General features: G+C 38.9%; 1 protein-coding gene across 21 annotated transcripts in view; it reads left to right on the top strand.

Moving 5' to 3' along the window:
• Wdpcp (WD repeat containing planar cell polarity effector) overlaps window positions 1-24041 on the top strand; it is a 265444-nt gene that overhangs the window by 148180 nt on the left and 93223 nt on the right. For 20 of the 21 annotated variants that reach the window (XR_013111731.1, XM_076938064.1, XM_076938063.1 and 17 more), the window contains one exon: window positions 6981-7044. Coding sequence is in view for 20 of the 21 variants with exons in the window: in XM_076938064.1 (XP_076794179.1) it covers window positions 6981-7044 (64 nt within the window). In the remaining variant the exon portion in view is untranslated. Of the gene's footprint in view, window positions 1-6980; window positions 7045-15298; window positions 16169-24041 lie in introns of those variants that run through there. The other variant, XM_076938065.1, reaches the window with a different exon arrangement.

Raw genomic sequence — 24041 nt, 5'->3', positions numbered from 1 at the left:
ATTTATTTCAATTCAGTGCATATTTTGTGTGTTACTGTGTTTTTCATCTCTTGTTTGCCATATACATCATCCTAGGATTATAGAAATTCTCTATAATCAGTAACCTATTTATTTCAGTCATCTCTGACTTTATGCCTCACATTTTATTCTTCTAGTACTCTGAAAATAACTTAGCATAATAAATAACATAGCCAGTTATCTAATAACATGTTCATGAGATTCAGTGACATCTGAGCTCACTTTTATTCCACACTTAAAATTATGAGACAGCTTTTGACAGCAGTCACAAAGTTGAATTCATCTCGTAGATCTGTGAACTCATGTGCATGCATGCCCACAAACTTGACATATCACAGACAATCCAAATTTCTAGTTTTCTTAACAAAACAATAGTAAATCTGAAGTTATTTACTGTTTTTGAGGCTGTTTTGTGTATGAGTGTGTGGTGTGTGTGTGTGTGTGTGTGTGTGTGTTCGTTCTTCCCTTGAGCACCCACCCTGGCTTTCCTCAGTTGTGAAATATTAAGTATAAGCTGAAATGAACCCTTTCCTCCCCTGAGTGGTTTTTGAGTAGTGTTTTATTACAGTGATAGAAAGGTGAAATAATACAGATGGGGACTTGCCATGCTGCCCAGGCTAGGTTTAGACTCAGGCTCAGTGATCTGAACTACAGGGCTGTCCTCTGGGCCTGGCTTCATCTCTAAGTTTAGATGTGACACAAAGAACTCTTCAGAATGCTCCTATACCATGAGTTTAAAGTTTTCATGTGAATTCCAGTGTTGTTTTAAACAAGTCTCTGAAAGATTTTGATTAGAATATTATGAATTTGTGTGTTGATTTTGTGAAAAACTGGTATGTTTGTAATGTGTCACTCTTCTGTTAAGAAAAACAAGTTCCCTTCATTTATTCAGCTTCTACTGTGTAGGTTTTTTGCAGATATATCTTGTTTAGTTTCCTTCTAAACATTATACTTATTTTTTTATTTCTTGCCAATGCTGCTGTTTTTTCTTCTAATTAAACTTAATAATGGTGATTCTTGGTATGTAAGTAACTATTGACATATTGTGTTAGTTTTATAGTGTAGGACTCTTTTGGAAACTTAAAATTTATTTCTAATAATTTTGCTGTTGATTTTGTCTTCTGAGGTAGACACTGAATTGTCTGTGGATAATCACCCTGCTCCCTGCATCATGCATCCAGACTGTGGTTCTTGTGTAGTGGATAATTATGTTAAGGATCCTGCGTTGTATTTGTCACTTCAGTGAGAAAATGCTACTCTTCCGTAGTTCAGTGTGATGCCACTGTTGTTGTACATGCTGCTGTGTTTTTATGCATTTCTGTCTCCCTGGAATGCCAATCATAATTCTCCTCTCACTGAATGTTTTCTAAGTCTTTAAATCTATAAATTTTAGTCTTCCAGTCCTTGTTCTGTAAGGATAGTTCAGTTTTATCGACAGGTTTTTCTAATAATACACCCCCGTTATGTTCTTGGAAGGTACCGCTGTGATGGTAAATCTTCATTGTTGAGTTGACTGGATTTACAGTCACCTAGGAAACATGCCTCTGGGCATGCTGTGATGGCCTTCTCCTGAGAGGTTTAACTGAGGACGAAAGACCTGTCCTGAATGTGGACAGCACCAGGCCATGCTGACTGCTTCCAGACTGTGGATGCAGGGTGGCCATCACCTCACCTGCCTTCCCAACCATAATGGTCTGGATCCCTTTAAAACTGAGCCTGAATAAACCCTCTGTCCTCCCTCATGCATTGCCAGATACTTTGTCACAGCACTAAGAAAAGTAACTTAAAAAGATATTTTATTAAAAATGGAACATTTAAGTTAAAAAATCAGAGAAACATAATAAACAGTTTATTTATGAATTGCCATGAAAACCAAAGTTTTGCTCTTATAAAGTAAATCACTTTTGTTAAAAGCTTTGGTTCAATGACTCAAAAACTAGGCTTCTTCTAGGTATATCTTCCAATTTGGTATCCTAATTACATGAAAGCTGCTAAAATTATGGTTAGCTTGCAATTTTAGTGATGTTTTTCATTTTTAAAACTTTGAAATTAAAAAATACAAGTGAAAATAATTACTATCAACATCTGAATGTGAGTATGTCTAGTTATTTAGATGGGTTTTTTTTTTTTTTTTGGTTTTTTTTTTTTCGAGACAGAGTTTCTCTGTATAGCCTTGGCTGTCCTGGAACTCACTCTGTAGACCAGGCTGGCCTCGAACTCAGAAATCCGCCTGCCTCTGCCTCCCAAGTGCTGGGATTAAAGGCGTGCGCCACCACCGCCCGGCATTAGATGGGTTTTGAAATGGATAAAGTAATCAACTCTTTTGTGAATGTGATTTGTGTTTATAAAACAGAAATCAGAAATCAAACAATTCAGAACCACAAACATGGAAGTAGTCTAGTACCCCCACAAGGAAATATTCAGAATTAAGACAGAAAGGAAGGATGTTAACTCTAGAAACTAGCTTGTAAATATAAAAATACAATATGTAATTAAAATTGAAAATTATTGGAAAGAGAATAGAGAACGTCAGCATTTGAGAACGGAGCAGATGCCCAGGAGTGATGTAATCAGAAGCTGCTCATGCTGCCTTTGCGGCTGTGATCCAGGGCTTGGGAGGCTGAAACAGGCGTTGCCTTCAGCGACTTCAGTGCTAGCTACCTCAAGTCCCTAGCTTCTAGAAAGTAATATAATTAGTTAAAAGCTGAATATTTTTTATAATGTCTTCAGGCAGATCTTGTAGAAAACAATGTAGTCAAGTGAGTATTTGGGGAAAACCACATATTAGAGGTTATTCCTATAAAATATTTTCAAGTAAAATTAAGTATTCCTTGACTTTCTTCTTTGTTTTGTAAATACTATTCATGGCCAGTGGTGATACACATCTTTAATCTTAGCACTAGTCAAACAGAAGCAGGTACATCTCTGTAAGTTTGATGCTGGCCTGGGCCAGCTGGGCTATATCATGGGTATTCAAGGTTATGCCTGAGGTATTTAGTAGCTATGTTGACCGCAGTGTTACTTAGTGCACTGTATATAATTTTTCTGACTTATTCTCATCTATTTTTGTCCATTAATTTTATGCATTTTGTTTTATTTTCTGTAACTCTTGTATAATTACCCTCGAAAAGCTTTAATATTTTATGGCTACATGTCTAGGTGATTAAAGTTACTTTAATTTTAACCCAGATTATTCTTTTCCTTTCCTCCATTTTGTCCTGTCATGAAAACACTTTACTAAGACCTACAGGATATTTAATTGATTTACTATGTTCAGTGGCATCTGGATGATTGATGCTTATCATTTGAATGTAGTTCAGATGTTTTTAGTAAGAGCCATGTCTGAGCCGACTGCACTGATTAGTCGGCCTAGCTGCTTCTTCTCAGTAGAATGAGGCTTTCATGGTAACTTAAATGATCACCTTAGTGAAAGACCTACTGCTGGGATGGAAGAAAAGCTGTGGAGAATTATTGAAAAAGGATGGGATATAGCACACTGAGGTTGGAGCAAAGGAAGTGAGAGACAAGTGCCTCGAGTTGCTATCAGCGTTTTACAATAAACATCTGCTTTAGCCTGAAGCACTTTGCTGAGTACAGGCCATCTGTGTGTGTGCAGAGATAAATACTGGCTATTGAGAAGCAGCTGAGGAGAAGAGATGAGGACCCAGGAAGCTTGCCTTGTGGGGAAATAAAGGATGGCCTTTCTGGGTGTCTGAGGGAATCTACTGTAAAAGGTGTTTGGGATAAGGTGTGGTGGCAATTTAAGTAATTTTTATGTTGGAAAAATTGAGATGTTCTGAGAATTAAAAAAAAAAGTCAATAGAGTTTGTGGAAGGGATAAAAAGTAATTTTCTTGATGAGCTTTTATGGAACCTGAAAGCACTGGCTGATGTTCCCTAATAGTCTAGACTGACCGTGCTTCACAGTCTATGAGTGGACTGTGAGTAATGTCACGTGAGGATTGGCTTCCATTATTTGTCTTGTAGTCTCATTCAGAACTGAGTTTTATTTTCATTTGCTTTGTTTGGGGAAAGATTTGACTTTTAAGTGTCTTAACGAATATTGTTTCCCCTCTTCCTATGCACAAAACCTTCCAGTCTTCCTCTGAAAGAAATGCTTTTAAATGTGTAATTTTTTCCAATCAGAGAATTTTCTATCAAGGGACGTATTTTTTGTTTCCAGCTTGAGCCTCTTAAAAGGCAGAGCCTGTGGGTTTGGTGGAGCGTCTCATTGGTGTAGGCTGGCCCTCCGCCATGCTGTTTTTCACAAAGACACCAGCTCTGTTGCTTTGCACATTGAGAGATCCGCTCTCCCACAGTTACTTTCCATTTTAGCTGTAGTAATACTTATGGACTTGTAGCTCATTGAGGCTTTTGTTTGTATTTTCCTTGTGGCTAAATGATACTGACGGAACTTGCTTTTTTCGTGTGTTTTCTGTCTGTACAGTCTGAATTGAAATGTCTCTTGAATGTTTTTACCTATTTTCTAATTGGATTGTTTAAACATTACTTTTTAAATATTTGTGAAGTTTCCTTGGAAATGCAAGTGAGACAAAGAAACTACTTCATACGCAAGAGAAATTTGGAAGGCCATTTATTGACATTGTGGATGTTTAAATGTAGATGTAGGAGCCAAACTGATTTGTTTGGGTTTTTCTAAGATTCAGACACATGGAAGTAGTGCTGAGATGCTGAACATAAGGGAGGGAGGAAGGGGGAGTGAAGAAAAGAAGCGTTCAGGGCAAGGAGGAGAAGACTGTTAAAGGAGTAAGTGGAATAAAGAGGGAGGCCTGAAGAGCTCCAGGTGTCAGCTTGACACAGCCTGGAGTCCTGAGAGGGGGCGCCTTCATCGAAGAGCTGCCAAGGTCAGCTTGGACCATCTGAGGGATTTTCTTACTGATTAATGCAAAGAGGCCCAGGCTCCTCTGCATAGCATCATTCCTCAGGCAGGTGCTTCTTAGCCATATTAAAAAGCAAAACAAAACAAACTAACTAAACAAAGGTCAGTCAGCAGAATTCCCACCTTTCTATTTCTCCTTTGAGTTTCTCTCCCAACTGTTGTCTGTGATGGTCGGTGACCTGGGGGCATAAGCCAAATAAACTTTTTCCTCCTTACATTGCTTTGGCTCAGAATGTTTCATCACAGCAACAGAATGAAACTAGAACAAGAGACTAAGAGATGCATGGGCTTAGAGAGGAAAATGCAGTGCCTCAGGTCTGAGGATACGCCATAAGCACAGCTGTTTTGTTGGGTTCTGTAACACAGCTCCAGAGCTAGTGAGTGGTAGGTCTGTGCGTTCATGTGAAAGTTTAGACTGTTTTAGATGATTTGTAACTTGCTGACTGAAGAATCTGACCTCATTTAAGTTACATTTAAGCCATTAGTGATAGAGTTTAAAGAACCCTGGAACTGGTGGTGGTAGCGTAGGCCCGCAATCTAGAAATAAATAACTTGCCTATTACAAGAGCAATGGAGCTTAGAGCCGTAAACTTTGAGTCATTGACATGGTTATTAAGACTGAACTAAAGATAGAACTAAAAGACCATAGAATATCAACTTCTAAGGGAGACAGAGAAAAACCTCAGGCTACAGAAATGGACAGCAGAGTGAAGGAGAAGTAAGGCCAATGATTTCAGTGGGCACTGTTTATATAGTTAGATTGTCTCACAGACTTTGAGTCTGATCATTTGAAATGGATTGCTGCTCCTGCTGGAATGTTACTGGGAATCAGCCCTACAGCATAGGGGGCAGTGCAGTGCAGTGCAGTGCAGTGCAGTGCAGGAGGGCAAGGGCATAAGACAAGCACTTGCTGCTGGATGGTTTATGACCCACCCCCTGCCAAGCAATGCCTTCTGTTCTCCTTGAATACTTAATGAGACAGTATGCTTCCTGTTACGATATAAATTCCCTTTCCACAAAACAAACAAAGTTGCCCCGGACCTATAGCCTTGTAGATGAATTGTATACTACCAATCTTTGTACTTATTTTTTTAAAGTTAAAATGTCATGATGGTTTCTCCCACTGCATTTTGCAATATAAAATTTAGAGTGGGGACCAGTTTACAAGCTGATTTGAGGATCAGGAAAACTGATGAGTTTTTTCAAGACAATCTGCATTCAGACAAAAGAAGACAAGTTTTGGTGCCCAAACCTGTTTGAAGTGTGTTTACAATGAAGTTTTCTCCTGAGCTCTTAAACTTTTGTAATTTTGTAACAAACTTAAACTCAAGTTTGTTCTCTTATGTCTTAGCCTGCAATAAAAGTTTAGTAAAGAATATTCTAGCCAGGTGGCGGTGGTGCACACTCTTAATCCCAGCTCTTGGGAGGCAGGCAGATCTCTGAGTTCCATGCCAGTCTGGTCTACAGAAAGAGTTCCAGGACAGCCATGGATACACAGAGAAAAACAAAGAAGGAGAGAGAAATTGAAAAGAAATATGGTCTTGGGAAAGAGTACAAAGTAATGTCTTTTAAAAATTAGAAATAATTTGTATTCTTTTAGGTTAGCTGAGATTATTTAAAATTTACAAATGTGAGATTTTATAATAATGTGAAATTTGATTTCTTAACTTTCATCTAATAAGCAGAGGTGCAGTTATATAATGTATCAGTTATTTTTGTCCTGCAACATTCTTTATACCCTGTCAGTTTCTCCTTAAACACCCCAATAGAGTGAAAATTTGGAGGATTTCTAAGTTTATATCCCCCCAGATTTGCTGATACCTCCTTTGAGTTCCACTCATCCGGAAGTCATACTCACAGTCCCCAAGGCCTCTGTGCTTAGTTCCTCCATAGTGTAAGATCGTGGTCATGTGCTGGAGGATCTTAGCGGTCCAGACCCTTTCTTTTGGAAAGTATTTTCTCCATCAGAAGAATGCAAACAATACCATATAAATATACAAAACCAACCACTTTACTTTTTACATAGCTTTGTTCACAACTAATGCCCTCCTTCTTCATCACAGGTATAAGAGATTTGAAAAGGCCTTTCTTCTAGCTGTTGACATTGGAGCCCGTGACCTGTTCATGGTAAGTCATTCCCAGGGATGATTTTTGTGCCTTCAGTTCTAAGGCTGAGTAAGTTGTCAGCTTTTGTGACCATTAAAAAGGATTAGTGTCATTTGCAGCCTTAGACCCATGGAGGGAGGCATTAGTCCACCCTGGCTTGCAGCACTGCCTTCAGGAAGCTGGTCAATACTATCTAGTATCTTTTGACTTGTTGATATTTTCCTGGCCAGGGCCAAAGGATCTTTTATGTTTTCAAAGCATTTATGATTCTTGAACTTTTCTCCCCATGAACCTTGATGTGTAGGATTGACACCTTCCTATCTATTAAGTTTAGATGTCTTTCTAATCCATGCTCTGAGCAAGCCTGCAGCTACAGAAGCCAGAAATGGGGAGGTATGTCCCCGAGATACGACCACATTATTGGCCTATCAGGTTTCAGTGAGAAGTAAGAGATTATGAGTGCTTTACAGCTGCGCTGGCATAGTTAAAGAGCACAGTGAATGTACAGGTGTGAGTGAGCCCACCACACACTTGCTGCCTACAGTCCCTGTCTGTGCTCACTGTCAGGTTCCTGGCTATTTGTTTATGAGACTGTAATTTAAGTACAATGCATCTCTCTTCCCCTTCCTCCCTCCAATCCTCCCATCTGTTCCTCCCCACTCTGGGCTCTTATGAGAACTTTCATCCCAATGAGATCTGATCAACAGAGCAGCAATTCCATTGTTATCAAGGAAACAGGAAGACAAAGGTTTTTACTGGTTGTGTGCACTGTGAAGATATTGTCATGAAGTGTATAGAGTTCATCACATTTGGTCATCTGTGTTTCCATTAATTTTGGTATTAAAATTCTAAATGACAGATCACAAATTTTAACTTGAATATTCTCAAATCAATTGTACATACATTAATCATGAAAAAGTAGTAGTTGTTTTCAAGAGAATAAACATTATATTTGGATCTTCATTTTGCTCTCTACTTAGACTGGCATGTTAGTATAGTGAGAAAGGTTTACTATTTTCATCAGACTGTGTCCTGCAGACACCACAGTGGCTGAGCTTTAATTATGATCTTACTGACCTTTCTTTATCCCTCTTGTTATTCCGGTAGAGGTATATGGCCTTCCTCTCTCTCCTTCCTCTCCCATTCCTCCACCATTTCTCACTCTTCCTTCTCTTCCTCCAGCAGGCTCTCGGTATGTAGCCCTGACAGACCTGAAAGTCACTCTAGAGACCCACCCAAGTGCCAGGGTTAAAGGCATAAGTCTATATTTCTTATTTTATGCCTATAATCCATCACCCTTTTTTTTTAATTTGGCCATGTAAGAAGTATGATTAGAATTGTAATGTTTTTTGCTGGGCAAAACTTTTCTCTAAGAATATTATATTCTGTCATTTACTGCTTTATTAACTAGTAAATATAATTATCAAAACACCTTCTATTTTCGTATTTGTTTCAGCATTTTAATCTGTTTAACCCAGTACCAATTTAGAGAAAGTCTTTGTGTTTGTTCAAATCTCCTTAATCCACAAAGATTTTCTACTTGATGGGTTAAAATAAGAGAAGAGGATGACTAGACTTTCCGATTTGGGAAAGTACAGACATTATTCAGAGTGCCGAACCTTCACTCCTCCTCTAAGACACTGCCTTTAGCCAAGGTCTATTTTAAGAGATCTCAAAATAAAGAGTGTTGAGGCCTCAGAGCTCCGTTTAAGTTTATGAAAGTACTATGTACATTTGAGACGATGTTGAAGTTATCTAAAAGAACTTATCATGTTTTCTTATAGATTGGTTCTTACTGTTTAAATTTCATCTGGCCGGAGGTTCATAGACTATATTCTAAGAAATATTACCTCTTTTGAAAAATGAAAGTTTATAAAGTAAGCAGGATTATCTCTACTTGCAAAGGATTTATTATCTTTAAGCCATCTCTTCCTTAAAGATTAAAAATAATACCAAAGAGACCACAAAAAAAGAAGAAAAAGAAGAAGTATCTCTGGGGAGGAGCATAGCTCAGTTGCTAAAGTGTTTGCCAAGCATATACAAGGTCCTGAGTTTGTGTCCACCACCCATAAACTAGGTGTGGTGGCATAGACATGTCATACTAGCACCTGTGGGCTGGAGGCATGAGGACCAGAGATCAAACTCATCCTTGGTTTGCATAGCAATTTGGAGTCCAATCTGGGCTATGTGAGACTATCTAAAATAAATAAATAAATAAATAAATAATAAAGCAATAACAAAAAGCAAAAAAAAAAAAAACATCAGGTGATACAAAGCGGTGCTTTTTCTATGCTATCTGTTGGTGGTAAGCAGACAGAGGTGTACAGCATGACACTACCCTGGTGATGGAAAACAGACAACTGAGACTAGAGAGGCCTCAAGTGTGAGCTAGAAGCTGGCTAGAATTCACAGCTGTGTGAGCCCTTTCTGGAGAGCACTAGGTTGTGAGTATTTCCCTTTGCAAGCCTTAGACTTAAACACTGCCACCATAGAGTGAAGGCAGCCACAGCCATGTACAGTGAGTGTGTTCCTGTAAAGGTTCATTTACAATAATTTTAATATAATATTTTCAAGTGTTGTATTAAAAAAAAAAAAAACCCTGTGATTTCCCCCACACTGCTTTAAACTAGAAAAAAAGAAAAGCATCTTTTCTTTAGTGACATTTGGCTGCCTGTCTCTGTTTGCCTACTCCTCATTTAGAGGGAGACCTGAGGCTGCAGAGTGCAAACTAGGATGTAAGCCAGCTTTCAGGGTAAAGGTTAAAGTGGCAGAGGTGGGTCATTAGGTCCATCTCCTTGGACCACTGCCCTCATATTGACCTTTTAAAAATAATATTCAGGCCTGTTGGTTCAGTTCCAAACTCAGCTATTGGCAGTGTGGGTTTGTATAGTTTACCCAGCTCTGTTTGCCTCCACTTCATTGTCTGCAGTGTGGCAACAATGCATAAATTGCCTAAGTTTGAAATAGGTTAACATATTTGAAGTGTCTGGCATACTGTACTGACTTGGAAACTCAAGTTTCTAGTCTGTTTTTCTTATTACTCACTTCTCAAATCTTTGTATAGTATTTAATTATAAGAGGGGTGTGTGTGTGTGTGTGTGTGTGTGTGTGTGTGTAAGATAGTAATGGTCGGCTTCAGACAACCTTTGAAACTTATATGTTTGTAAATTGTTTCTACTTGATAGGTTAGAATCATTCAGGACAGCTTTGTTTCATAATCTGCTCTCCTAACATAGAAAGCAGATTCGTTGTACTTGAGTTAATCTACAATAATGGTAGCATTTGAAACGTGTAGCGCACAGCCTCGCCGATAAGGAGAACGCCACACTCAGGATTCTTCTGACACCATTTATTGAACAGCTCTTCAAGATGGAGAAAAGGGGAAGGACGCCGAGCTCAGAAAGCCCACTGGTTAAATAGAGCTATGGGAGACGTGCAGATCCCTCATTGGCTCAAATCTTTCATCCAATTGTCATACTCGGTTTTCGCGCCATGCGCAGGCGTATTCTCAAGTACCAGGAAGCAGAAGCCTGCGCCATCTTTTAATGGCGAATGCGGCTCCTCACATCTCCCCCTTCCTTATTAAACTGCAACAACAATCGAGGGCTGTTAGGTTGCCGATCTAGCCCACCGTTCTACTGATAGGCGTTCAAGGCAGTTAAACAGTACGAGACCCTCCACACCTTTTATCCCGTGCAATGGGAACCTGAGCCCTGGGAAGTGTGGAGGACCACCACTAGGATACCTGGTGCAATGGGAACACGAGCCCTCAGGATATCCTGTTAAGTGATGGTGTCTCATTGTTTAAGCAGATTCAACCAGGCTTGAGGGGATGATCCCTGCTCCACGGCAAGCAATGCTTGCATGATCACCACCTTATCCTTTTGATGTTGTTGTTTGAATTTGCAGAGCAACCAGAGGGTAAGCAGCACTCCCCCAAAGATCATGCAGCCAAATAACCCTACCCCCACCCATTCCTTAAAGTAAGAAAAGACCGAAGAGATCCATGAGGAGAGTCCCTGGGTCAAGGAGAAATCCAAGCGAGTAGAATTGATCTGGACAATAGCAATCCGCAATCGTCGCATGGTCTCATCAAAATCAGCCGTCCAATTCTGCAATAGCTGCTGAGATAAGGTTCTTGAAAGGTTAGCTGCCCGAGTAAAATTTTCATATTGAATGGAGGTATTTATATACACAAGCAGGAGAACACAGGTGAAAACACTTTACCACATGCACCATACAGCTGAGGTCACTAAATAGCAAAACAATGAAATCCTTGAATTTTGCATCAGCTTAGTAACAATTATACAGATTAAGACAGCCTAATATTAACCACCTCAGTCCCCAAGTCCAGGGAATTGGGGTGCTGACTCCTCATTAACTTCTTCAAGCTGAACATGGGCATTGACTTTTAGAAGAGGAATGAGGGGAAGGGTAAATTGATAAGCATCTGAAGTCTGTCTTAACTGCATCCAGCTGGAAGTCCAGGGCATCAGTGAACATGCAGGTGATAAGATTCATTCTCCAAAGCTGTGTATTCTGCAATATACAAATCTCAAAACAAGGTTTAGTATCAAGATAATTATTTTGATTCTCTGGAATCTAGTGTTCTGGAGGCCTACCTCTGTCATGTCTGATCCATATAATTCTGGAAGACATAACTACTACCTTAATGACCTCATCAGAAAACTCATAGAAAAACCTTTTCCAGATTAGCCTTTCCTTAAGCCAGTAACCAGAAAAACCTTTACATTGAGTTTTTATCCAGAAAAATATAATTATATAACTCAGAATCACACCCATTTTGAAAGTTAAATCAATTAACATTATCATTCTGCTTAGCTCTCTGTCTAGAGCAGCCTTCTATTTATTCCTCATGTCTTTAAAGCCTTTTTCATCTGTTTTTACTCACTTATTTCTTGCCCCATTTTCGTTACTATAACCTTTATTTATCTATCTGTTTGGCTCTCTTGACTCAGAGCAGCCTGCAATTTACTCCTTGCATCTTTAAAACTTTTCTCATTTGTTTCTGCGTATTTTTTTTCTTTTCTTGCCCCATTTTTGTTACTATGCAATCACCTTTGTTTCACTTCCAAATTCAGCCAGCTCTGTCAGTCGACTAGTTCTCCAGCGCAGGAGTGAGGATGACCGCTTCCAATTCCCGTGGTGTCCTTCACTGTATCCCGCTTACTGGAGCTCTAACATTGAGGCTCTGTCCAAATTAGCCTTTCGTTCTTAGTTTTCTTCTCTATCCTAGTTTTCTTTTCTATTTTATTAGCGCTCTCTCCCTTTTCTGCTTCTGATAGGCTATCTTGTTGTTAAGCCAAACAAGATCCACCATACCTTGCAGAAAAGCATCTAGACTCTCCGCGCCGCCAGTTCTGAATCCTCTGTGAGCCAACAGGGTCCTTCGTGACTGGTCAAAACCCCGAAATGTTCAGCTTCATCCCGGGTTTCGGTTCCACTTGTAACGCGCTACCTCGCTGATAAGGAGCACGCCACACTCAGGGTTCTTCTGACAGCATTTATTGAACAGCTCTCAGGATGGTGAGGTGGAGGGAAGGACGCCGAGCTCAGAAAGCCCGCTGGTTAAATAGAGCTTTGGGAGACGTGCAGATCCCTCATTGGCTCAAATCTTTCATCCAATTGTCATACTCGGTTTTTGCGCCATGCGCAGGCGCATTCTCAAGTAAAGCTTCCGTGAAGAACCAGGAAGCAGAAGCCTGCGCCATCTTTTAATGGCGAATGCGGCTCCTCACAGAAACGACTGCAGAAAGGTTCACCAAGTCATGTTGATGGCCCAGCATTCTTCACAACGAAGAATTAATATACTGTTATGTAAGTAAATAACCAGTGAATTGTAAAATACCAGAGTTAAATACCAACATAAATCACAACAAGGCATTTCAAAATTAAAAATTATAAATAAACCATAAACACAGAAAATGTTCAAGGTCATTAGTAGTGAAACCATGGACTCTTTAATCACTTCATGAGAGTTAGCACCAGTAAGCATCCTTTTTTTTTATTTTGGAATTTTCATCAGAAAAATTTTGACTATACATGGACAAATATTTTGTGTGGACTTTTTTTTTTTGTCTTCTATTGTTCCTAGTTCTGCCTTTATGCCAGGTTTATGTAACTTTCTTTGTATAGTATATTTATGGTTAGTTTTGGCATGGGTTGTTTTAGGTATCTGGGATTCTTTAGGATTGCACATAAATTTTAGGATGCATTTTTCTGTTTTTGCATGGACATATTATTGAAGCTTGTATAGAATTGTATCAATCACTTTAGGTACAACTGACATCTTTCTGTAATTCTTTTCCTTTTTTATTGGTTCCCAAATAGGAATCTTACATCATGTACCCCAATAGTGCTCACCTCCTGGTCCTCCCATGTCTGCCCCTCTTCTCTGTGATCTCTATGCCCCCCCCCCAAGAAAAAAGAAAGTAAAAGGAAAAAAGTCTATTTTGTGTTGTCCATAGTCAAACTCCTAGTAGCCAGCCCCCAAGGGGAAGGAGAGTCTTTTCTCTTGCCCATGCCACCACTGCACCACTATGCATGGGCCAACAGAGAGCAGGGCCAGGTCTCCTGTGCCCAAGCCATTGCTGGAGCCACTGTGCTGTTAGTTGTGAGGGTCAGGGCCAACTCTCCTGCATCTACACTATACAGACAAGAGTTAGGGCCAGCTCTCCGGTACCCATGGATATCAACATGGCTTCAGTTGGCAGCCCAGACCACCGTCTTCTGCATGCCCTGTGATGGTAGCGTGGGCCACAGACATTATCACAGCCCCTGCCATATCAGAACCACTGATCCACTCATGGCCCTCAGCTCCTGCATGCTTCAATGTGTCTTCAGGTAGCAACACATCCCACTCACATCCAGATGGCTCCTTATGGCAGCAAAGCCTGAGGACAGTACCAGGGCAGCAGGCAGCAGGACAAATTGCATATGTCCACATGAATCTCAGGCTTCATCTTGGCCTGGGACAGCAGCATGGACCACAGACACCAAAATTACCTCTGGTGGCATCACTGATGAGGACCATAGTGGCCCTTTGAAGGACTCCCAATCCAGAAAGTAAACTTTTCCTTGTCTGGGGCCTCCATTATTGCCCAGAGCCAGGGTGGTCCTGTGGCTGGGTGGCATGTTCAGGAGATGAGTCTATGCCTGAATAAGCTCCAGGAGGCTGTACACCAGCACCCTACACTCTGATTATCTATTTTTCTATCACTCCATCACACATTTGTTCATTGTAGCAGGTTCACAAAGGCAGGGCAGTCTGGTTGGCTTCTGTCCCTTGTGCCCGCCTGAAGTGGTTTTTAAGTTTCTCTGTGCTTATGCTGCTTGTTGAGCTCTTCCTCCTCATATCCTACTCCTCTTCATCCGCGTCCCACTGCTTCCTGAGGTCTCCATAGTTTTAGTTCTACTTTCATATTATAGATCCAAGACTTTATGTATCTGTATAAGATCTAGGAACTGCAAATGAGAGAAAACATAATTTGTCTTTCTGAAATGGGCATAATTCAATTAATGTAACTATACCCATTTTCTTGCAAACAGTATGACTCACTCTGCTTGGTCTTGATGCTTGATGGTGCTTTCTGCTATGTGTATTATTGTTTTAGTTTGGTTTTTTGTTTGTTTTGATTGGTTGATTCCTTCATTTTCAGAATTTCTCTGTGGCTCCTTTTTAGTGTCTGGATTTCTTTACTGATTGTTCCCTTGATTTTTCCAAGTTAGTGGCTATTTCATCTTGTTTAGTAATTTTCTTGTCTAGATCCTCAATTAATTTTATAATTTTCTTCTTTAGTCTTCAAATTAGTTCCCTACCTGTTCATTTGAGTTTTCTTTGTGGCCATTGATCCCTTTCACTGCATAGGACTCTGGCATCTTTGTCTGGCAATTCATCCATCTAACCACTCTTGTTCTCCATCATTGAGAAGCTGTCAGCTTAGGAGGAGTCTCAGTGAAATGTTACCTCAGGTTTTCTGGTTGTTGTTGTTGGATTTTGCATATCTGATGGAATATATGTCTCCTGCAATTTGTAGTCCTTCACTCCCCAACACATACACTCTTTTTCTCACAAATAGAACAAATATTTGTTTTATTTCACATGAATCCTGCTGTGTTGTTTTTGCCTGGATTTATATTCACAGGGAAGCCAATTACAGTAACACTGCAAAAAGAGCTCTAGTTCCACAGTAACCTCAAGACTTTAAAGAAATAATGAACAAAATGATTGAGTGGGTTTCTTACTAAACAATAGGAGCTGTCTGCAGAAGAGGAGGCAGAGGAGTGGGGAGACAAGTGGGATGGAGGACACCAGAACAACAAGGTCCCCTAAGACAACTGAAGGAAGTTCCTGGAAACTCACATGGCCTACATGAGCCTCTGCATATATATTGGTTTTCAACTTCATACTTTTATGGGACCTCTGAGTGTGTGAATGAGTGGGTGTTTGATTCTTGTGCCTGTTCCTGGAGCTCTTTTATATTTCTGTTGGATTGGCTTCTCCAACTTTGATATGATGGGTTTTGTTTTATTGTATTATTTATTTTGTTATATTTTGTTATTATATCTTAGTTATCTTTGTTATTATCCTGTTTGTTTCTAATGAAAGATAGAAAAGGGGTGGATCTGATTAAGAGAGAAGATGGGAGGAACTAGGAGGAAGTAAAGGGAGGGAAACTGTATTCAGATTATAGTGTGTGGGAAAAGAATTTATGTGTAATAAAAGATAGATATGGGAGCTATAATTTAAAATACAAATTTTGCAAGTTTAAAAAAATTGAATTAAAAATCAAGAATTACAAAAATTATAGAAAAATTACCCATTAGGCTCAGGAGAAAATTGGACTGATTTAGAAAAGGTCAATTAAGTTAAAGACAGATGAATAGAAATCACCAAATCTCAAAAACAACAAAACAAACAACAAAATGAACAATGTAAATGACTTGTAGAATTGGAGTCATGTCTTTAGTAGGAGCTTCATGAAAGCATGGCTTACAGATTCAAAGACCCTAGTGAACTCAGATATAAGAAAGTGGTTTCCAGGCATGTCCTATCAACACAGCATACCCAAATAGAAGAGCTGTTACCCAGAAATGAAAAATAACTGCAAAAAAAAAAAAAAAAAAAAAAAAAAAAAAAAAAAAAAAAAAACCACCAGTAACTGATGTTAATTACAGTTGCCCTTAACTAGAAAGTACATGCCATGAGGTAATGGGGCATCTTTTAATGTGTTGAAAAACATTAAAGCTCTGAAAACACACTGTATCCAGTGAGAATATTCATAGGTGAAAGTAAAGTGAAGATAATTTTAAATAAACCAGAGGCAACAGATATAGCTAAAATAAGTAAAGGTGTGGGTAAAATGTTTAAAGCAGAACTTGGATAACATCAAGCTTTGGAAATGAGAAGCATATGAATTAATAGGTTTTTTCTTGATTTTACTATTCTTTAAAGCATACTTGACACATTAATTGAAATTTAAGTGTTTGAGGTATGTATTCTCATTTAAATATTAGAAAACAAAAACATATATTAGTATAGCAATGTGGCACCCAACAAATATGTATAGTTTTTATGTGTTGATTTGTGTATGATTAACTTTTAAGGATCCACATTCTTTTTCCTTTAAATAAGGGTATTTAGAGTACAAGTTACATCCTAAACATTGTGCTAACATATGTAAAAATGAAACAAATGATGCTGACATGGGAAGAGCAGATGGAGTCACAGTGCTGCACAGTGGAGACTCTTCTCAAGTGCTGAGGTTCTAGATATGTGGTGACAAGTTAGAGTTGCCTATTATAGCAAGTAGAGGATGTTCTTCTAGCTCAAACTCAGTAGTAATATAACAGTAATGTAATAGTAGTAATCGTAATGCCTTCAAAACTCAATACAGAAAATTGAAAGATCTAAAAATATTCTATCTAAAAACAGAAAAGGATAAATAAAACAAGCAGCAAGATTTTAATTTTAAGCCCAAACATGTACGTTAACTTGAATTTACAATGGACATTGTCAATAAAACAAAACAAAACAGCAACCAACAGATTGGGAAAAGATCTTTACCAATCCTGCATCCAATAGAGGGCTAATATCCAATACATACAAAGAACTCAAGAAATTATACTCCAGACAACCAAATAACCCTATTAAAAATGGGGTACAGAGCTAAACAAAGAATTCTTAACTAAGGAAACTCAAATGGCTGAGAAGCACTTTAAGAAATGCTCAACATCCTTAGTCATCAGGGAAATGCAAATCAAAACAACCCTGAGATACCACCTCACACCAGTCAGAATGGCAAAGATCAAAAACTCAGGTGATAGTAGATGCTGGCGAGGATGTGGAGAAAGAGGAATACTCCTCCATTGTAGGTGGGATTGCAAACTGGTACAACTACTCTGAAAATCAGTCTGGCGGTTCCTCAGAAAATTGGACATAGCACTACCTGAGGACCCAGCTATACCACTCCTGGGCATATACCCAGAAGAGTCTCCAACATATAACAAAGACATATGCTCCACTATGTTCATAGCAGCCTTATTTATAATAGCCAGAAGCTGGAAAGAACCCAGATGTTCTTCAACAGAGAAATGGATAAAAAAAAAAAAAATGTGGTACATTTACACAATAGAGTATTACTCAGCTATTAAAAATAATGAATTCGTAAAATTCTTAGGCAAATGGATGGAACTAGAAAATATCATCCTGAGTGAGTTAACCCAATCACAAAAAACACACATGGTATTTACTCACTGTTAAGCAGATGTTAGCCCAAAAGCTTGGAATAGCCAAGACTCAACTCAAAGACCACATGAATCTCATGAAGAAGGAAGACCAAGTGTGGATGCCTTGGTCCCACTTAGAAGGAGTAACAAAAATACTCAAGGGAGCAAATATGGAAACAAAGTGTGGGACAGAAACTGAAGGAGGAGCCACCTGGAGACCATTCCACCTGGGTATTCATTCCAGGTACAGTCACCAAAGGTAGACACTGATGTGAATGGCAGGAAGTGCATGCTGACAAGAGCCTGATATAGCTGTCTCCTTAGAGATCTGCCAAAGGCTGACACATTCAGAGGCCGATGCTCACAGCTAACCACTGGTCTGATCAAGGGTTTCGCAATGGAGAAGTTAGAAGACTGAAGGAGCAGAAAGGGTTTGTGGCCCCATGAGGAGAGCAACAATACCAACCAACCAGAGCTCCCCAAGGTCTAAACCAGCAGCCTGGGAGCACATAGGGAGGGACCCATGACTTCATCTGTACATGAAGGGGAGGTGGGTGTTGTGGTAAATCTCCGACCCAAAAAAGTCTGGTCAAGGAAAACACAACTCAATATTTCTGATTATAAACTGCAAGCCTAGATTGGGCAGATTTACCATTGTACTACTCTATTCCCCAGCTATGAGATCCCTTAAAACCTGCAGTTTTCTAAGCCACGTTCTTCTCCTTCTTGTCCTTCCACTAACGGCTCCAACAGCTCCAACGGCTCCAATGGCTCCTCCGGCTCCCCCCAGCTCTCTGTCGCCTATGTAGCCTAACTCCAGGCAACTTCCTCTTCTGACTCCTCCTCTTCTGACTCCTCCCCTAAGCATTTTTCTCCACCTCCCCTTCTACTGCCCAATCACTGGCTCTAGCCAGTGAATTTACAAATTCAGTTGGACAGAAGGTTTACAAGATTCACTCCTCCTCTGCAGCCCCCCTCCCAGGAGTGGAAATACCATGAAAACAAAAGGCTGGGGCTATCCACAACACTTCCCCCTTTCCGTCCAATTAAAAGACTCTTTTCTCTCAGATATAAATTGAACACAAACTATATTGCCATGTTGTAATTGTTAAAGTACAAGATAGGCCTAATACCCAGTCCATCATTTTTGTTAACTAAATAGAACCTGTGCCATCTCTCTCAACTAAAAGACTTAGTTCTGAATCTGGCTTATGTCCTTTCTTCAGAATGAATGTCAGCTGAAAACCATCCACTCAGATCTTTTCTCTCAAAGTAAATAGCCAGGATTGGCTATGAGACTATAGGTTTTCAACCCCATCAGAAATCCAGAATGACTGAGTTAACTGAAATGGGAAGCACTAAGCATAGCTTCTAAAACTTAGCCAATTTATAGAGACCGCTGAACACCTGGACAGTCCCTATACTACAGAACATTGGAGCATCAAATCTTCATCCTTCTGGCCCAGAATCATCGGACAGACCTTAGTGATGCAGAATTACTAAGGGCTGATTACTCTGTCTTGGCAGATATAATCAGTCGACTATTCCGCAAGTGTGTCTTTTTTCTGCACAATATTTCGTCTGTAGATGAAAAGAGGCAATTCTTGGAGATTCAAGGAGATTCTTGGTCCCATGAAGAATGAACACCGAGTGGGGGGGAATTTGAGGGTGGGGAGGTGGGAGTGGGGTATAGGTGGGGGCACATCCTCATAGAAGCATGAGGAGGGGGGATGGGATAGGAGGCTCCTAGGTGGTGAGGGAAAGGGAGGTTAGGGGATAAAACCTGAAATGTAAATATAATATCCAATAAAAATAAATTAAAAAAAACCTTGAATTTTAAAAAAATGTTTATACCTTCCCATTTAAAAGTAAACATTAACTCTTTTTAAAGATCATAGGTTATCAGACTGGCCCAAGGCAAGTTGTAGTTATGTTTGATATGTAATTCTTTACTTATATCCGGGATATGCTTTATTATTGTGATGTAAATAAATGTAAAGTAAAGACGTACAAAAATGTTCATAAATAAAGGTGACTGCAAAGTCATTGTGAACACAGGTGTTAGGTCCTGCAATAAGGCTTTCACAGCAGCCATGGGTTTGAAAAGAAAAAACTAACAAGATGTCCAGTTGGGTGTTTTCATTAGAAACAAAAATACAAATTTAGAATATCAATCATTTGGAAAAATTTATAAAGTTGGAATTTATAACTCTATTATTTCAAAAAAATTGCAAAAACACTTGCTCAATAAATATTTATAATGGTAAAGGTTTATCAAAAAAGATATGACAGTTATGTACAAGATAACTGAGCTTCAAATATTTGAAATAAAAATTGAGAAACTGAAAAAAGGTAGATCTAATAATTCATAGAGAAGGTAGGCAAAAATATATGAATATTTAAAATATATGAAACTATTCTTTATGTTTAGGAAGCCACACAATTCAACTTTTTTTTACATCTGCAGAATTCACATTATTTTCAACTGTATGTCACTTATTTATCAAAGTAACTATATATAGGGCCATATGATAAGGTGTGTAACATTTTTTTAAAACAATACATGAAACCAAAGAAATTGAGTTATAAATCAGTAACCTGCTGTACCTCTGAAGTTCATGGGTATTTGTAAATTAAATCACAGTTGTTAAAACATCTCCTGAATTTCAGAAGAAATCAAAAAAGAAATTAGAAAAAAATATCTCAAATGAATTTTATGAGAACCACAATATATTAGAATGTGTGGAGTGACCATTAATCCATACAAGTACATGTGTAAGTAAGAAAATAAATCTAATTGAAAATGTAAATGTAACACTTCAATTAGAAAGTCACAGTTTGGCAAACAAGGTTATAACTATATAAGGCAAAAGTTACTAATGGATTCTATAACTGGTGAGAGGTTCAGCAGAAACAAGTTATTTAAAGGTTCTTAAAAGTATAATAGGTGTGTGTTACTTACAAAGGGAATACAAGTAACTTCTATGGAGAAAATTGGTAAACATTATGTAAATCAAGCAGTCATAACTCATCAGTAACAGAGCAAATAGCTCGGTGTGCTGGTGGTGCACTCCTTTTATCCCAGGCCTTGGGAGGTAGAGATAAGAGAAACACGTTTGAGACCATTCTGGACTACAAATGCCAAAGTAATAATATAATAATTATAACAATAAAACAAAAATGGAACAAATAAAAAAGTTTGTCACCAGGTGTATTAAACAAGGGCACAGTGTCCCGTGACTTGCCTATCAAAAGGTTAAACTGAATCCCAAACTTAGAGTCATTCTTATAAGAAGCCTTTACTCTTAAAAAGCATGATGGTCACCTGAAGGAGACCAAAGGAGACTAAAAGTCATCACTAAATGCATCCAAAGTTTTTCTGTTGTGTTTAAGTAACAGCCAAGAATGAAACTTCACTGTTGTGTGGGTGCAAGTCATCAGTGCTAGTTTCATTATTTTGATGTTTTGGTTTTGTAGGAAATATAAAAGCAACCTGTAAGCTGTACTTGAAACTTTGTGGAAGCTAGACATTGTTTTGAAATATACGTCTTTGTTTACTGCAGCAACTCTAGATTCTTCACTGCCCATATTTTCTCTGGGTGGAATCTGTGTGGCTTGAAAGTTTATTGCTTTGGTCACAAAATATTGCTTCTAGCTTCCTGTCTTTGGAACGTTATTCTGAGTTTGAAAATTCAGGTAGCCCTTCCAAAGCAATTATTATAATGACATAAGAAATAATCATTTTGCTATGCTCATTGTGGCATAAAAGCCACCCAGGTTTGCTTCTCTGGCCCTGTCTTAGATGGCATGATGATGAGTGTGCCTTCTGAGCATCCTCATGTTGGCATCTCTAACTACCTTGGCCACTGGCACAAGGCCAGTTGGAATGTCAAATGTACCATCTGATAATGCTATAAAAAGACCTACAACTGCTGCTCTCCAGCCATCTGTGCCTTCCCTTGGCATAATACTGTTGGGTAGTTTGTCTTCCATTGGCATGGTTTTGTAGGACGGCTTACATCTGCTATTCCTAGGCACTTGCTTGGTGATCAAGTTGACATAGAATTGCTTCTTTGGCACTCTTTACACACAGAGGAGGTTTATACCTGCTAACTTCTGAAATAAGACTTGGCCTTTGTTTAATCCATTATAATTACAATTTTCAATGTTATGAATGTATGTGCCTTTCTGGACTCTAGTGACTCAAACTGAGCTTAAACTTTTAGTTCTAGTCAGAAGTCTTGACTCAGACCAGTTAACTAATACATGAATTGCACTTTCTGTAAGATAGTCAATTGGGTAAACAGAGTAAATCTCCTTCTGTGCCAAATCTCTGGAAATTAGAGATATGTGTGTGTGTTAAATTTTATAACTGGAATCAATATAAGAATACTTGGTGGACCAGAAGCTGTGAGAATCCACTGAGAACCATACAGTGTACAAAGTGGGATTAAGAAAGCTGGTAGCAAGTGTTAAGAGGAGAAAACGGCTGCCAACGTTGAAGGAACATCAGAGCTTCATGCCCTTGGGAGAGGACACTATGAACTGAAAATTCATTGAAAAGCAAGCATGGATCCTTGGGGTGCTTCAATACTAACAGAAAGGTAAGTAAGTAGAGAAAAAATTACAAGAGGAGAAACTAGATCAGACCCAGTTCTACTTAGGGAACTAGGGTTAAGAGTATTAAGAATGTAAGGATATTCGGCAGAAAACTAGAACTTAACAGTATTGGGGACTAAATTTTGTCTTTTTCTTCCACAAAATTCACATGTGACTTCTAATCACAAATATGAGTATATTTGGAGACATAGCCCCTAAGGTTGGTAATTAAGTTCTAGGGCCTGTTGGTATCATTCAGTATGCTGTCTTTATAAAATGAGATATCAGAGAGATAGGTGCTGATAGAAAAATCACAACCATCCACAATCTACATTCAGGTTCTTTTTTGTTTGTTTGTTTTTAAAGGTTTATTTATATATGAGTGTTTTGCCTGTGTATATGCATGTACGCTATGTATGTGCCTGCAGCCCATGGAGTCTTAAAGAGTTATGGATGGTTGGAGTTATTGATGGTTGTGAGCCACTATGCAGGTGCTGAGAACTGAACCCAGATCTTTTGCAAGAGCCTCAAATGTTCCTAACTGCTGAGCTATCTCCCCAAATCATACCAACAGATTCTTAATTTCCAGCTTTCAATTGACTTTAATAGTTGAAAACACCTTGAGTATAGCTCTTTAGATTCTGAGTCACAGTCACCAAGCCAAGGATTACTGACCTTCAGAAACTGTGAAATAATGTTCTGGGTTGCTTTGTTTTCAGCTACCCAACTTGGGTAGTCTGTTAGTTGTGGCAGACAAAACTGAGATACTTCAATATAGAATAGCTGATAATAGAAGTAATTCAACAAATAGACATAATACTCTGTGTGTGTGTGTGTGTGTGTGTGTGTGTGTGTGTGTGTGTGTGTGTGTGAAGGAGAGAGAGAGAAAGAAAGAAAGAGGGAGGGAGGGGGAGTATGTGTTTCACTCTGTAACACTGGCTGGCCTAGAACTTGCTATGTAGAACAGGTTGGCTATGTACAGATATCTTCAGGAATAGAGACTTACTTTCGAACTGTAGGAGGCAACAGCAAGGCCAATGGCACTAGCTCATATTGTTTGGAGAATCTGAACAACAACTCAAAATGGGTGTTTTCATACCTGGTATTGGAATATTTATTAGTATATGTCTCATGGGGAAAGTGTTATTATCCCAAGTGGCATAACTTCATTAAAAATCATATGTATATACATATACTTCTATGTGTAAAATATAATTTTAGGTAAGCAAAAAATAATATGATTCTCTATGGCTTTTTCAGACATTCTTGGAGTCTTTTCTTCTTTCACTCTGCTTCTTTACTGACTTCCTTCCCCCTGCTTCCCTCTTTCAGGTTGATATTTCCCAAACCTGCTTTAATAAGTGTACTTACGTGCTTTAACCTCTCTTCTAAGCCACCAGCCACCAGAGATAGTGGAAAGGAAAGGTTAACAGAACATAGGAGGATGGACCTGTTTAGAAATAGTTCTTTGGAGCAAATCCAATCTGCATTGTCAGGATATCAGCAGTACAGTTCACGTGAATCAGTCACAAAAGCTCAGTCCACTTGTAAACATAATTCACAAGTCAGCAACTACAGTTCTATCCAGAAGAAACCGTGAGGCTCTGCACATTGACCTGAGTCTGTGGGAATTGGAATACTACCAGAAGTTCTTTTGTGTATCTCTCTCT

Source organism: Arvicanthis niloticus, chromosome 7, assembly GCF_011762505.2.
Source record: "Arvicanthis niloticus isolate mArvNil1 chromosome 7, mArvNil1.pat.X, whole genome shotgun sequence".
Taxonomy (NCBI): domain Eukaryota; kingdom Metazoa; phylum Chordata; class Mammalia; order Rodentia; family Muridae; genus Arvicanthis; species Arvicanthis niloticus.
Note: the sequence above shows the minus strand (reverse complement) of the source record. Positions and strands in the feature narration are given on the sequence as shown.